The 16104-nt window shown below is 46.1% G+C and overlaps 1 protein-coding gene across 1 annotated transcript in view; it reads left to right on the top strand.

Annotated features, from left to right (window-relative positions):
* ITIH6 (inter-alpha-trypsin inhibitor heavy chain family member 6) overlaps nt 1–15308 on the top strand; it is a 49493-nt gene extending 34185 nt beyond the window's left edge. Inside the window, 5 exon segments of the mRNA XM_082376763.1 lie at nt 8786–8898; nt 9879; nt 9882–9933; nt 9935–10249; nt 11523–15308. Coding sequence (XP_082232889.1) covers nt 8786–8898; nt 9879; nt 9882–9933; nt 9935–10249; nt 11523–11730 — 689 coding nt within the window. The 3' untranslated portion in view covers nt 11731–15308.
* Nucleotides 15309–16104: the final 796 nt, after the last annotated feature.

The raw sequence follows: 16104 nt of genomic DNA, 5'->3' as shown, positions 1-16104 counted from the left end.
CTTTTTGGACTTCCCTCCCACTTAGATTATCACAGTGCATTAGAAAGGTTTTAATATCTTGTGGGATCCAGGAAAACAAGCTGGAGAACCACTTTTCAATTTTCCTGCCCATAATGAATAACGAGGATTGGTGGTTAATTGTCTGCTGAAGCCAGGTGGCTTGTTGTCGAATTTTCTCAATGTTGGTCTCTATCTGGGAAGAGGTGTTAATGTATGTGCAGCAAGAAGTGTTGGCAACTGCATGTACCCCTCCTTGCTCTGCCAACAGATAATCCAGGGCCAGTCGGTTGTCAAGTACCACCTTGGCCAGCGAATCTAGAGACTTCTGTAAATTAGTGAGAGAGTTAGCAGTACTGTTACCTATGGCAGTAAGAGTATGAGACAAGTTTCAAAGGACATGTTGGTGGGCGGCTACTCCCCACCATGGTAACAATGTATACCCAAAGAAATAGGCATCTCCATCTGGGATGCCACCAGGTAAACCTCGAGTTAATTGAGTGAACAGTTTTAATGAAGTGGTCCAGTGCTTGGATTCGTTTAAGGAGTGGATTAAGAAAGGGGTAATCAAGGTTCCCAGCATACACTGTGTGGGCATGGAGTTATTTTGTAGGCAATTAGTGGTGCATGGTTTTTTATCTACCTGGTATATGAAAATGTATCCTGGCAGGGCACAGTAGACTAACTCACCCAAAGTTTTAAAGCCTAGCCATCCGGAGGGGGAAGGGTAAGCTGGGACGAAGTGAGAGAGTAGCACTGACATATATACACTACCAAATGTAAAATAGATAGCTAGTGGGAAGCAGCTGCATAGCACAGGGAGATCAGCTAGGTGCTTTGTGACCACCTAGAGGGGTGGGAGGGAGGCTCAAGAGGGAGGGGATATGGGGATATATGTGTACATATAGCTGATTCACTTTGTTATACAGCAGAAATTAACACAAAATTGTAAAGCAATTATACTCCAATAAAGATGTTTAAAACAAAAAGACCTAGCCATCCAATTCTATTGTTATGGAAAATTTCTCCAGCTACAAATCCAACCCGTTCCATCCACATCCGTCCTGCTATCTGCTTCTCCTGTGTGGATCATTCTTCCTTTGGGTAGTGAGTTAGAGTTTGAGCACAAATAAGTAACTGGAATTCTGGCTTGGGGGGGCGTTATAAAACGCTGGGGTGCTTTAATGCCAGTTCTTCATCCTCCCAGTTTGACCTCATATTCTCCTTCTGTTGCTAAGGGGAGGGTTAGGCAAGAGACATTAGAATTTTCTTCAGTAGGAAAATGAACAAGTCTGACTCCGTACATTACCGTTCTGAGCCTTGGGTCTCTGGTAGAAGACCATTTTCCATCAGGAACTTGGCTAAAATTCCTTACAGGATGGACAAGAGGGTTGCTCTGGTCCACAATGGACTTAGCTCAGGGTAAACAAATCCAGCATTCTGTCAATAGAGTGGAGGAAGCAAGAGTTTGTGCAATGCAAACCAGAGTTGCTGTCCATCCTGTGGATAAGGGAAATAGGCATAGAAAAGCTAAGGCTTCATAGTAGCACCAGTCAGAGTCATATTTAAATCACCTAGCATGGGCAGAGAAGTTTAGTAAGTTCCAAGAGCAAAGGTGGGAGCAAAGAAGACAATAGTTATCTAAATCTACCAGAGCCTATCAATTATTCTGTAAGTGGATTGGAGTAGCGGAAGGCAAGAAGGAAGATAGTGGCTATGGGTACTTAGCCTAGGGTCTAAGAAGTCTTTTTGTCCTTTTCAAATAAAAGCTTCAGGTCTTGGAGAGGTTCATTCATCCACCTGGAATTTTCAGGCTTTCCTGGGTCCTCCGGATCCTGTGGAGACTCAGAAGAAGGGGTGGATTCACAGGAATGGCTGGAATGTGGGTCTTCAGGTTCTTGTAACGTATCAGTGGAAACAGGTTTAATCCTGGACAGATGAACCCAGCTGGTGACCCCCTGGAGTTTAACTGCTGTAGGAGTGCTCAGCAGGACTAGGTAAGGACCCCTCCATTTTGGGAGTAGCTGATGACCAGGGGACTCATTTTTCCAGGTCTTTAAAAGTTCCCAATCTCCAGGTTTTACAACAGAGTGACTGGGACTGTCATCTGGAGAGGGCTGTACTCTGTTACCATGCTCTTGTATAGCCTCTGCACCTGGCCTGGGTTTATAATGTATTTAAGATGAACCTGGGTTTCTGGGTCAGTTAGCATGTCCAGAGTAAGGAATGTCCTTCTGTATGTCATTTTAAAAGGGCTTAACTTAGTGGTTGTTTTAGGGGCTGCTCTGACCCTTAAGAGGGCTATTGGCAGCAGGCAATACCACGACTCTGACCCTTCCTGATGGAGTTTGCCCAAGGTTTTCTTTAGAGTATGATTAGCCTGTTCCACTTTTCCTGAAGACTGCGGTCTCCAGGATGAACGGAGGTTGTATTTAATCCCTAAAGCCTGCAAAAGCTGTTGAGTGATCTTTGCTACAAACGAAGGTCCATTGTCACTCTGAAGGTGACGGGGCAACCTGAATCTAGGAATACTTTCCTTTAGGAGAGCCTTAGCCACTTCAGTTGCCTTCTCTGTTCTAGTAGGGAAGGCCTCTATCTATCCAGTAAAAGTATCTATAAAGACTAGTAAGTATTTGAAACCCTGGAAAGAGAGCATCTGAGTGAAATCTATTTGCCAGTCCTCTCCTGGGTAAGTCCTACATCGCTGGACTGGGTTAACAAGAGGGGGAGGCTTGAAGTTGCCTCCTGGATTATGGGTGGCACAAAGGGCACAGGCTCAAGTAACTCTTTTAATTGTCTCCGGGAGTCTTTTCCCTATAAAAAGACGGAAAACGATTATAGACATTGCATCTCTCCCCAGATGGAGAGAATCATGTAGCCCTTTAATAATTTTCCATTGGTCAGAGAGAGGTATGAGCAATTTCTGATCTATGTGCCATGAACCATCCATTCCCTTAGTACCTCCTCTGTCTCATGCCCAGTTCTCTTTGGAAGTTGAGTACCTGGGTATAACATTAGAAGGGGTAAGAGATGGGATTAATGCCATTTCGGTTATGGGCATCAAGACTGCTTTCTTTGTTTCCCGATCTGCCCTGTTGTTTCCTTGAGAAATTTGAGAAGTTCCCTTTTGGTGCCCATGGCAGTGAATGACTGTTATCTGTTTTGGTTTTTGAACCACTTCTATGAGATATAAAATCTCAGCCCTATATTTTATAGGGAAATTTCTTGCATTTAGGAGTCCTCTCTCTTTGCAGATAGCTGTGTGGGGATGTAAAACGAGGAAGGCATATTTTAAGTCGGTGTATATATTTACAATCTTTCCTTCCCCTAGGATTAAGGCTTGGGTTAGAGCTATCAGTTCAGCCTTTTGGGCTGAGGTGTTAGGTGGCAAAGGTTTTGCTTCTATGACACTATGCATGCTCACAACAGTATACCTTGCCCTCCTAACTCCATCTTTAATGAAACTACTGCCATCAGTAAACCATTCTTCCTCAGGGTTTTCTATGGCCTGGCCTGTTAGGTCAGACCTATAGGCATAGACCTGGTCAAGGGTTTTGAGGCAAGAATGTGTTAGCTCTGGGCTTTCGGCGGACATTAGTGTAGTGGCGTTAAAAGTGCGGCAAGTTTTGAGGGTTAGCTCTGGGGAGTCAAGGAGCAAAGCCTGGTACTTAATAAGACGGCCTCCAGTTAGCCAATTGTGGCCTTTTATATCTAGAATCCCTTTCACTTGATGAGGGGTCTGGACTTCCAGTGGCTGTCCAAAGGTGAGCTTGTTGGCTTCTTCCACTAATAAAGCAGTGGCAGCTACTGCCCGGAGGCAGCCAGGCCAACCTCGGGCCATGGAGTCTAGTTGCTTGGAAAAGTAGCCTATAGGCTGAGGAACTTCCCCTAGATTCTGTATAAGGACACCAAAAGCTGTCCCCTGTTTTTCAGCCACGTACAAGATGAATGGCTTTTCCAATTGGGGAGACCCAAAGCAGGGGCTCTGGTGAGGACTTGCTTGATATCATTAAAAGCCTTTTCTTATTCCCTGTTCCAAAGTAATAGTTCTATATCTGGGCCTTTAGTGTCTTCATATAGGGGCTTAGCCATTAGCCTGAATCCTGGAATCCAAATTCTGCAAAATCCTGCCATGCCCAAAAATGTACGGAGATGTTTCTTTGTCTTTGGTGTGCTTAGGCCTAATATAGCTTGTTTTCTATCTGGAAATAACTGTCTACTTCCAGGTTTATAATATATCCCAGATATTTAACTTGTTGCTTTGAGATTTGTGCCTTTATCTGAGAGGCTCTGTAACCCCATGCCCCAAGGATATTAAGGATTTCAATGGTATTTTGATCTGAGGCCTTCATGGAGGGACTACATATTAATATATCATCTACATACTGTATAATAGTCCCTTCTTTCAAGTGTATTTCCCTTAGTTCCTTTCCTAGGGCCTGGGTGAAAAAATGTGGACTGTCCCAAAACCCCTGAGGCAATACTGTCCAGGTATATTGTTGCATTTGGCCTGAGTCGGGGTTAGTCCACTAGAAGGCAAATAGATATTGTGATGAGGGATGAACTGGGATGAAAAAAAAAGGCATCCTTGAGGTCAAGTACAGTAAACCATTTAGTGTCCTCAGGGATTTGGGCTAATATGTTATAAGGATTGGCCATGAGGGGATGTATAGGGACCACTGCATTGTTTACTGCTCTAAGGTCTTGTACCATCCTATATTTCCAATTTGGCTTAACAAGTAGCCTAATAGGAGTATTGCATGGAGACTGGCAGGGCACCAAGAGGCCATGTGTTAAGAATTTATCTACGAGGGGTTATAAACTCTTCTTCACTTCCAACTTTATAGGGTATTGTCTCTTGTTAGGGTAGGCAGCTTCTGGTCTATGGCTAATTCTTACAGTTGGGCATTTATGGCCCTTCCAGGGATTCCTTTGTCCCATACTGAAGTGTCCACTGCCTGTAGAATATGGCTGGGAATAGGACCTTGCTCTTCCAGTTGGTCTGTCTTAGTCAGAGTCAAGATAAGGGGCTACTCGGGGCCTCCTAACTGGAGTATGGCCCTGAGGGAGCTCAGAAGGTCTCTCCTCAGTGGTGGGGTGGGACACTCAGGTACAACTAAAAAGGCATGCGAAATCAACCACTGCTCAAATTGGCAAGTGAGAGGCCCAGTAAAGTAATGGGTGCTAAGCTTTTCATTAACACCAGTCACAGTACAGCTTTTGGAGGAAAGAGGTCTATAGTGAGAAATTAAGACAGAGTGAGTGGCTCCCATATCAATTTAAAAATCAATCTTCATACCTGCCACGTCAAGGACTACCCAGGGCTCCTCAATGGAGATAGACATCTCATTAGGGGGAGCCACCAGAATCCCCAGCCCACCTCAGTGGTCGAGCATGGCCATCTTGGGAGCGGGAGCCCCCTTTCTCCTTTGGGACTGAGGGCAGTCCCTCTTCCAATGACCTATTTGTTTGCAGGTTGGGCATGGCCTGGGGGGCTCTTTCTGGCAATCTTGGGCCCAGTGGCCAGTTGACTTACATTTGTAGCATTCCCCCTTGTTGGTCTTACCTCCAGATGGAGAGTTGGACTTTCTTGGCCCCCTTGGGTTGTCCTGAGGTTGCAAGGCATGGCTGACAGCAACAGCTATCAGTTTTGCATGAGCCCTGGCCTGTCTTTTCTCATGTTGGGTTCTCTCTTCCTTCTCAGCTTGATCTCGATTATTAAATACCCCAAATGCCACATCTAGGAGTTGGGGCATGGGTGTTTGCAGGGCCAATTGTAATTTTTGGAGTTTCCATTTAATATCAGGGGTGGACTGACTAATAAAGTGTTGTGTTGTCCAAGCAGGGGCTGACTTTCAGAAGTGGAGGGATCTATGTTGGTATACTTCCTAAAAGTCTCCACAAACTGCCCATGAAAGAGGGCTGGATTTTCTTCTTCTTGGGTCACTCCTTTAACCTTTTTATAGTTAACTGACTTTTTGATACACTTTCTCATCCCTTCTAATACACATTGGAGCATATGCTTCCTGGCTTCTGTTCCTGCCTGCAAATTAAAATTGCAAGGGAGTTCCTGATTTGGGACTGCATCTCCACCCATAGCATAATGTTTGGGTTGGTGTCTGGCAAGCTGGTTGGCATGTCCCTGGGTTGCTGTCCAGATTCTCTGTTTTTCCTCCAGAGTACAACAAATAGATAGAATTACTTGGACATCCTTCCAAGTTAAGTCATGAAACCCTTCAACAAACTTACTAGGGTCTTCAGAAAACTGGCCCCGTTTCTGTTTGCATTGGGCTAAGTCAGTTAAAGAGAAGGGCACATGTACTCTGATTGTCCCGTCTCCATTTGCCACTTCCCTAAGAGGGCATAGTTTCCCTGATCCTGGGTGATAGGAAGCTCCACTGCGAGTTACCCAAGAAGGACTAGCCTCTCTTGGGGTAATGGAGGGTCTGGTGGGACATAAGGAGGTGCAGTTTGGGATCAGTCAGAGGGAGCAAGAGAAGTAGGTGGCTCCGGAGAAGTAGGGATACTGTCAGGAGTAGGAGGAGCTAGGTTTCCCCCTGAGAAATGGGAGAGCTTAGAAGGGGGGTCATCTAAAATGTCAGGAGAGTTTTCTGGTTCCCCAGGTTTTGAATTATAAGAGCCATGTAAGGTGGGATTTTGGTAAAGGACCATGAAAGCCTGAATATAGGGAACCTCAGTCCACTTTCCCATCCTGCAGCAATAGAGATCCAATTGCAGAATGGTATTGTAATTTAGACACCCATTTTCAGGCCATTTTTCTCCATTCTCTAACTTATACAAAGGCCAGGCACTGTTACAGTAGAACCTAAGTTTTTCCTTTCTTAGCCCTTCTATTTAAAAAAAAATTCCAATTCTTAATGATACACTCCAGAGGTGTCTCTTCTTGCTTGGAGGGGGATCCTCCTATGTTGAGTAACTTGCAAGCGAGAACAAGAGAGAGCTCCTAGAATGAAATCTGGCATCCTGGAAACATTTATCAGGAGGCTTTAACCTGAAGGGGTTCAGGGCATTGCCCAGATTCCCTTCAAACCTGATGAGGTTTCAAGCGTCCTCTACTCTCCCATCGATTTCTGACCAGACGTCTCTGGTCTTCCGTGGTAACTTGCGCAAGTCTTCTCCCCCAACATGGCCAGGGGAGGACCTTCGAACCAGTGCAGACCAGTTGCCAGGACTTTCCTTAGGAGGGATCCCTTGTCTATAGAGCTTATGTCCTGTGATAAGTCTTCCTATGCTGGGGTGTACTCCTCGTGACTGAGCATCTACAAAGTTTATAATTCAGGCTTCTGGGTAGCGGCCAGCCAGATAGATAGCAGTGTGTAGGCTGCCAAGACCTGGAGTGAAGGGGGTCCCATAGATGCAAAGAGGAGCCCTTGGAGAAATTGGAGTTGGGCGCTATGGAAGATGCCACAGGGTTCAAGCTTCCAGGGCCGGGAGGTGGAGAAATTCTCATAGTAAATTTCTGGGCATTGAGTGAGGTGAGAGACTAGACAGCAAAAGAACCCAAAATCCTTTGCCCTGTCTGGCAGCTAAGATAGAACTGGGAAGCGTCTGACAATTTTGTCTCACACAGGCAGCACTGGGTTTGTCAATGGCGGGGATGCAGTTTAGGAATGATGTCTAGGAAATCCTTCCCTAAAAGGGCGTGGAGATACGAAGTGAGAAAGAGACCTTGTTGTACAAGTAATTTGGGAAAGAAAAGCATAGGGGAGGGTTCCATACGGGACAGTGAGAGAGAGAGAGAGAGCGAGAGAGAGAAAAAGAGACCCCTTGGGTTCCTTCTCAGTTGGAAATCACGTTTCCACCATGTCCCAAAGGATAGCATCAGCTGTCACCCGAGTGTTATTTGAATCTGCACGGCCTGGGGAATCTGCCTGCCACCCCCAATGCTGGTGGGGGTAGCCACAACGCTGTGAGCAGACAGAGGTTATGCCCTGCAGGTCTTGAAAAGAAAGTGAAGTGGAGAGTGAGAAAGAAAACAAGAGCAAAAGTCAGGGGCCTCAAGCCACAGCTGGGTGAAACCCACTGTTTACCTTGAATGCCTGAATTCCCAGGTTTCGGAACCAAATATGATCTCGGGTGCCTCAGCCTGCAGCGGTTTGAAGCAGGGTTTCTGTTCCTGGCCAGAGATTGAGGTCAGGTCGTGGCGGTAAGAGCAGCAAATCCTAGCCACTAGACCAGTGGTCAGTGACAAGGCTCTGGCCCTTCAGCTTTGCAGAAAAGAAATTCCACAAAGATGGAAAGCAGTGAAACAAGTAAAGTATTTATTAGGAGGAAAAAGAGTACAGTACGCGTGTATAGACACAGGGACTGACTCAAAAAGAGAGTCACGCCCTCATGGTAGTTTAAATCACTTATATGGGGCATTTCTTCCAGGTTTCCTTTAGCCAATCATTTTGATTTACCTGGTTCAGAGTCCGTATTTGGTATATCTCAGGATCCTCCCAATGTGTGCGCCAAGATGGATGCCACCCAAGAGGCCTATGGGTAGTTGACATCACTTACTATGGGGTGGCGCCCCCTCCCTTTTTGACCTCCAAGGAGCCTTTCTAGTTGGGAAGGTCTCCTTGACTTTGAGAATGAGAAATATGTGATCTCTTATCTTCTATCTGAGCAGGGCCCAGCCTCCTCTCTCAATTGTCCTGCTATGCTCATCTTGGAGTTTCTGTCCACAGGGAATGAATCTCCAATTGCTTACCCTGGGGTGCCCATCTACCTCCTGCCTCACTTCTAGGGCCATAACTTCAGAGTTGTGCCTCCTGCCTTGCAGTGGATGGAGACACCCACTTTGTGATCCACATCCCATGCTCAAAAGAGAGGATCTGCTTCACACTAGATGGGTGCCCAGGGGACCTACTACAGCTAATAGATGACCCAAAGGCAGTTGAGAGCCCCAAAGACTCTACCTCATATAACTCCACAGCCAGATATACACATGTCAACACCCCCAGACATTTGTGGGCTAATACAAACACATAGCAGGGCACCGCACTAACACACAAGTACATACCCAGACACATGGAAACACACACAAATATACTCTAACACCAAGACACTCACAGATACACATACACACACACTAAGGAATACAGTAAACTCACAAAAATACACATCCAGGCACATATATTTTGACACTTTCCACACCTACACATAATAACATACAAATAGGCATCCAGATACACAGAGATGCACAACACATGCCCAGATATACATAATGACACATATATCAACACACTCAGACACACATACATGCACTGGTAACCACACTCATCCCAATACACAAGAATTCAACACACATAGGTACACATACTCTGCTACTCTAGACATATAAAACACACCAAAGCACACAAATACCATGACACACAGCCAGATGCATGCACACTGACACCCCCAGATATACAATATGTACCAACACACAACCAGACACACACAACATAAACTATTCACCAAGACTTATAACACCAACATATCCAGAGACACATATACACATACAACCAAAAAATACACACTCTACCATAACACCTTCCCCAAATATGCAGATGCACAGATATGTCCAGAGATACTCATATGAACAGAACTAAACACACACATTTACACACTCAGAGGCAAGCACATGCATGCAAACAGCCCCACTGGGGTAAGCATGCACACATATACATACATGCTCATACAGTGCACAGGAAGGAGCAGCTAGATGGGCTGTGGTAGAAGCACTTTCCTCAGGAGCTAGCTCTCTAACCACAGATCTGCACCACTTCACCTGAACTTCAGGCCCTGAGACTTCACCCCTCCTGTGCTGTGGGTGACTATGTGAATGACCACGTGAAAGCCTGTGCTCCCAGCAAGCATTCTTCTCCCTCCAGGGCTGCATGTACATGGGCAGCTGCTTGGGGCACCATCAAGGCCAGGGCACAAGGACCTACTTCCAGACCATCACAGTTACTAAAGATAAATCCCGGGCCTACACTATCACCATCACCCGCAGTTCCATATCCATGCAAGGTGAGGGTACCTTGCTTCTGTCCTGGGACCAGTCGGCCCTACTGAAGAGGTCCCAGTTGGAGCTCCATGTGGCTGCTGCAGCCCACCTTATCCTCTGCCTTGGGCCCCACCTTGAGTTCCTAGTCCTCCAGCACCGCTACCAGAACCCCAGCACCCCACAACTACCCCACCTGGGGCTCTATGTGATCAATGGCTCAGGTCTCAGCCCCTTGGCCCGTGGCCTGCTGGAAAAGTGTTACTGAGGCTGATAGTGATCAGAGAGCACCAGTCCCAAGAGAGACTCTGCCAGGGTGAAAGGCCAGTGAGCCCCCAGCACCTTGACCCTCAAACCACAAAGAGGAATCAGAGCCAAGCTGTGCCCTTGGAGAGCTCCTGGTCTAGGAAGAAGACAGACCCAGGACTTCCCTGGGGGTGCAGTGGTTAAGAATCCACCTGCCAATGCAGGGGACATGGGTTTGAGCCCTGGTCTGGGAAGATCCCACATGCCACAGATCAACTAAGCCTGTGTGTCACAACTATGGAGCCTTTGCTCTAGAGCCTGCGAGCAACAACTACTGAGCCCATGTGCCACAACTACTGAAGCCCGTGTGCCTAGAGCCTATGCTCCACACCAAAGAGAAGCCACCACAATGAGAAGCCCATGCACCACAACGAAGAGTAGCCCCAGCTTGCCACAACTAGAGAAAGCCGACACACAGCAACGAAGACCCTATGCAGCAATAAATAAATAAATAAATAAATATTAAAAAAAAAAAATATATATATATATATATAGAAAAGACAGACCCAGGCATGGATAGTGATCCCAGGGAGTTATCAGTGCTAGACAGAAAGCAGTCCAGGGAGCTGGAGGAACACAGGGTGAGGCATCTTGCCCAGCTTTGAAGTTCAAGAAAGATCTCCTGTAGGAGAGAGACCCACACCGAGTCTGAAAAGCTGAGCAAACATGTAGAGGAAAGGAATGGAGATTGCAGGAGATGGAGCTGGAGTGATCAGACAAGAGTGCCAGCATGAGGAATTTGGCTTTTTCCTGAAGGCAATGGGAGTCATGAAAAGGCATAAGCAGGTGAAAGATACAGTCAGGTCTATTACGAAGATCCCTCTGGAGGCTGCTGTAAAGGGGGATTGCAGGAAGCCAGATTGTAGGTCAGGAGACACTAGCACAACCTGAGGCAGAGGCATACACCAAAGAGTTTGGGCAGTGATGGTGGGTTGGACAGATATTTTTACTTCCTCTGAACCTCCTCACTTCTCCAATCTGCCTTGTCATCTCCTTCAAGCAGGACTGAACCCCTTCTGCTGCCATCTCATCCACCTTGGCTCTCTACTTTCATACTACTGTTCCATCTGGCTCCTCCACGTTTCACACAATGCTCAGCCTCTTCCCTCCTCCAGGCCTTTGCTGCCCCTCCTCCCTCCCACTTTTCCTTCTAGGTTTCCTGCTTTAGGATCCTCTCAGAGCTGTCAGTAGGACTCAGGCCACTGCCTTAACTGGTGTTGCATCTCTGTCCTGAGGGAGACATCCAGCTGGTGGCAGGGCCTATGGGGCCAAGCTTGAGGAGACACCAGGGCCCAGATGTGCCTGTGATCCTAGGCAAGAGGCTGCTGAAGGACTCACCAAGGCTGCCACCCCACTGGGCTTCCTGCTGGCTGGTGAAGCACTCTCATGTACAGCGGCTGCTGGGCCACCCTTACATTGCCTATCTCCTTTGATGGCCCCTGAACCCCAGAGCAGGAGACCTAAGTTTTGGAGACCCAGAGGCCAGGGCATAGGGTGAGCCAGGAACAAAGCCCCTAGGATGTGGAAACACACAGGGACATGCACACTAACACATGCACTAAGTGACACATATACCAGAACACACACACAAAGACATGCAGATCTATGGACCTAGAGGCTTAGTGACTTCTGCCTCCTCACAGTCCTTACTGTCTCCAGTCTCTACTCTTTTCAATCCATACTCCACAGCAGCCTTAGAAGTGACTTCCTTAAAACAAAAAACTGAGGCACCAGTCCTGCTCACGACCTTCTCTGGCTCCCATGACATATTTAAAGCTCTTACAGTTCCTCTAACAAACCATGCTCTCTCCCACCAATGGGCCTTTGCATGTGCTTTTCCTTCTATGTGGGACTCCCTTCCTTGGCTTCATGCAGGTAAATTTTACATATTCTTCAAGTCTTAGTTGTCACTTCCTCTAGGAGGCCTTCCCTGACCCCTCCCATAGATTGAGTTTGGTCCCCTCCTGTTACCATAGCCCACCCCCACATTCCATTCAAGCTCACCTATCATACTGTGTAGTAATCATCTATTTACTTGTCTGGATCCCTTACTTAGACTGTGAGCTCTTTGAGGGCAAGGACCTTTTCTGAATCATCTATGTATCCCCAGGGCCTAGCACATAGTAGGTGCTTAGTAAATATTTGCTGAATGAATGAACCAAAAAGGATCCCATGACACAGCAGTAGACAAACACATATACTACCCACAGCCAAAGGCACGGAATCACACACAGAAAGACAGCAACGAGGACACAGACGTGGATGGGTAAATAGAGATAGAGACATATGGAAACACAAGGATCTCAAAATAAAGAGAATAGACATAAGGGCATGTAGACATACAAAGAGGGGTTAGGAAGCCAGAGTGACAGTATCAGGGACATAAACCCAGAGAAACAGATGCCCACTTGCTGGGCTTCTGTATCCCCATTTTGAGGTGCTGTCCCTGTCACAAACAAAGAGGCAGGGAGACAAAAATGAGGTCACCCAGGGACAGGCACACAATGACTAATGTGAAGACAATGAGGCATAACAGCATACAAATGAAAAGATAGAGATTCACAGAGATCCAGACACAGGAGCAGAGGAGTCAAGCCACACAGGGACACAGAAGTAACCAGGGGAACATTGGTCAAAACCACAGTCCAAGACACCAAAGACAGAGAGGTAGAAACACATAGACATGATGACATATAGACATGGGGTGGGGGATGAGAAGAGAACACAGAGATACAAGACCAGAGACCTATAAGGACATAGAAACAGAGATGTTACACAGATCCAGACTTGGTGACAAAGACCCAAGGACACACGCAAATGCAGAGAAACACACTAAGAGTGAGACGGGAGTATAGACTTATATATTTAGAGATCCAGCGACAAAGACATGGGGATGCAGACACCTCAACAGTGACAAACACCACCAAAGAGATAAGTTTCAGACCAGGTAACAGAGACATAAGGACAGACAAAATAGAGGCCCAGGGATAATGGGAACATTGTGACACAATGATGGGGACATTGTGACACAATGACAGGGACACAGGAATTCAGAGACAGAAATCTTAGAACAAGTAGACATGGGGATGTGAACCCACAAACACAATCATATGGATACAGGCTAGACATAGGGACAAAAACACAGGCACACTTCTGGAAGGATCAAGATAGGAATAAAGAAACCTAGACACACATAAACAGACACACAGAACATAAGCAAATGGGCAAAGACACAGAATCAAGATACACCTGGTTACCCAGAAATAGAGACACACAAAAAGACAACCAAGGCCACAGACGAAAGGATGGGGACAGTGAATCAGGGACACATAGATAGTGGGTCAAAAATAAAAAGACATGGATCCAGACACCAGACACAAACAGACACAGAGACACAGACGTGGTGAGTCAGATCAAAACCATACCAGGGACAGAGCAAGACGAAAAGAGGAACAGATACAGAGAGACACCCTGACAAACAGACCCATAGAAACAAGAACACAGTCATGGGAATCTAGAGAAAAAGATCAATGGACTAAGAAAGAGAGGCACTGAGGTACAGAGCAACTTAAGACACAGCAACATCAAGAAAATAATACAGAAACATTGGCAAAAGCTGGAGAAAATAAATGTAGAAGTAGGATAAATATCAAATCACAGACATGGAGAGCCAAGCCCCAGAGATGCATAGACTCAGAGACTCACCAACCAAGGACACATGGAAGGAGGCATGTGCAGATTCATTAATATAGACACTACAACACAGAGGCTCAGAGAGAGACACCCAGACAGGAATATACAGACTCCAGGACACACTTACACTGGATCACAAAAGTTCAGGGATATGCAAAACTTGGGGATGCACAAAGCTAGGAACACACAGATACTGGAACACAGAGGCTCATGGGTGCCCTGACATGGAGATGCACAGACACTAGATCCTAGATCACATTCAAAGACTCAGGAACATGCAGACTCAAGGATGAACAATGACTCAAGGACACAATACTTAGGAAAGTGCAAAGATTCAGGAACATGTAAAGACTCAGGAACACAAAAACTCAACAATGTACAGAAAAAGGGATGCACAAACACTCAAACAGAAAGGTTCATTGGATGCCCAGACACTGAGAAGTGGAGATCCATGGGCACACAGAGACAGGGAGACACAGACACTAGAACACAGAGGCTCAGGATATGCAAAGACTCAGGATATGCGTGTCCTTATCCTTGAATAAGTATATTCAAGGATAAGGATACACAGACACTGACATACAGAGATCAGGGACACACAGAGACAAGGACATAGAAACAAGGGAATACAGACAGAGACTCCAGGACACCCAGAGATGTGGACATACAGACACTGAAACAAAGAGACCAATAGGATGTATAAGGTAGGTGCATAAAGAATAAGACACAGAAACTCACAGACTTACAGGGAGCCAAGGATATGCATATACTGAACTACGTATGATATGCAATGGAAACCACAGACACCAGAACACAGAGACATTGGGGCACAGAAACCTTGAGAAACTAAAATATGTAGCCACTGGAACACAGTCAAACACTTGCTCATACAGCTTTTAAGATATACATAGCCACTGGGAAATATAGGCAACCACTAAAACTCACAGAGACACTGGAATATACAAACACAACACACATAGACACTAGAACTGATGTCAGAACACACAGGGACACTGGCACACAGAGACAATGGGACCAGACACTGCCACACAGATACTGGTACACACAGACACTGGGATACACAAACAGGGACACATAAAACCTGGGACACACACACACACTGGGACACAAGGAAACTGGGGTATAGAGACTGAAGCACACAAAAACTGAAACTCAGAGACACACAGGAGCATGCTGAGACTGGGACACACAGACAATAGAATATAGATATTGAGGCACACAGACATAAGGACATATAAAAACACTGAGACACACAGACACTTTACCTCACAGACAGTGGAACAAACAAACACTGGAATATACATACACTGAGGCACACTGACATTGGAACACACAGAAAATGGGACACATCCTGGGACATACAGTTATTGAGGCACATAGAGACACAGAACCACCATAGAACCACCACAGAACTGGATCAAACAGATGTTGTGACACACAAACACTGGGCTACAGGTACTGAAGTACACAAAAACACTGAAACTAAGAGACATATGCAACATGGAAACAGTCACTGGGGTACACAAACCATGGGACATATAAAAATTGAGGAACACAGATACTGGAACATTCACAGACATCAAGACACACAGACACTAGAACATACAGTCGTTAGGACATAAACAGATATTGGGACACCCAAGCATTGGAGTACAGAGAGGCTGTGATCTACAGATACCGGGAATTATATATACACTGTGACACACAGTCATTTTGACACACAGACTGTTGCACAGTCAGTAGACAGAAACAGGGACTTATAGACATTGAGGTACATAGACACTGGGATACATAAACATTGAGACACACAGATACTTGGGTGTACAGACACTGGGACACAGCCCCTGAGACACATAGACACTTGGATGTACAGAAACACGGGGATACAGTCACTAGGGCACCTAGGCACTGGGAAACAAGGTACACAGACACTGAGACAAACAACCCCTGGGACTTACAGACCCTGAGACACACAAACACTGACACATAGAGATGTTGTGGTACACATTGGAACATACAAACATTGGGGTACTCAGAAACTAGGACATACAGACACCAGAAAACATACAGGCACTGGCATATACAGTAGCAAA

This window comes from Balaenoptera borealis (genome assembly GCF_965194805.1).
Source record: "Balaenoptera borealis genome assembly, chromosome: X".
Taxonomy (NCBI): domain Eukaryota; kingdom Metazoa; phylum Chordata; class Mammalia; order Artiodactyla; family Balaenopteridae; genus Balaenoptera; species Balaenoptera borealis.
The sequence above is the reverse complement of the archived record's forward strand: the minus strand, read 5'-3'. Positions and strand labels throughout refer to the sequence as shown.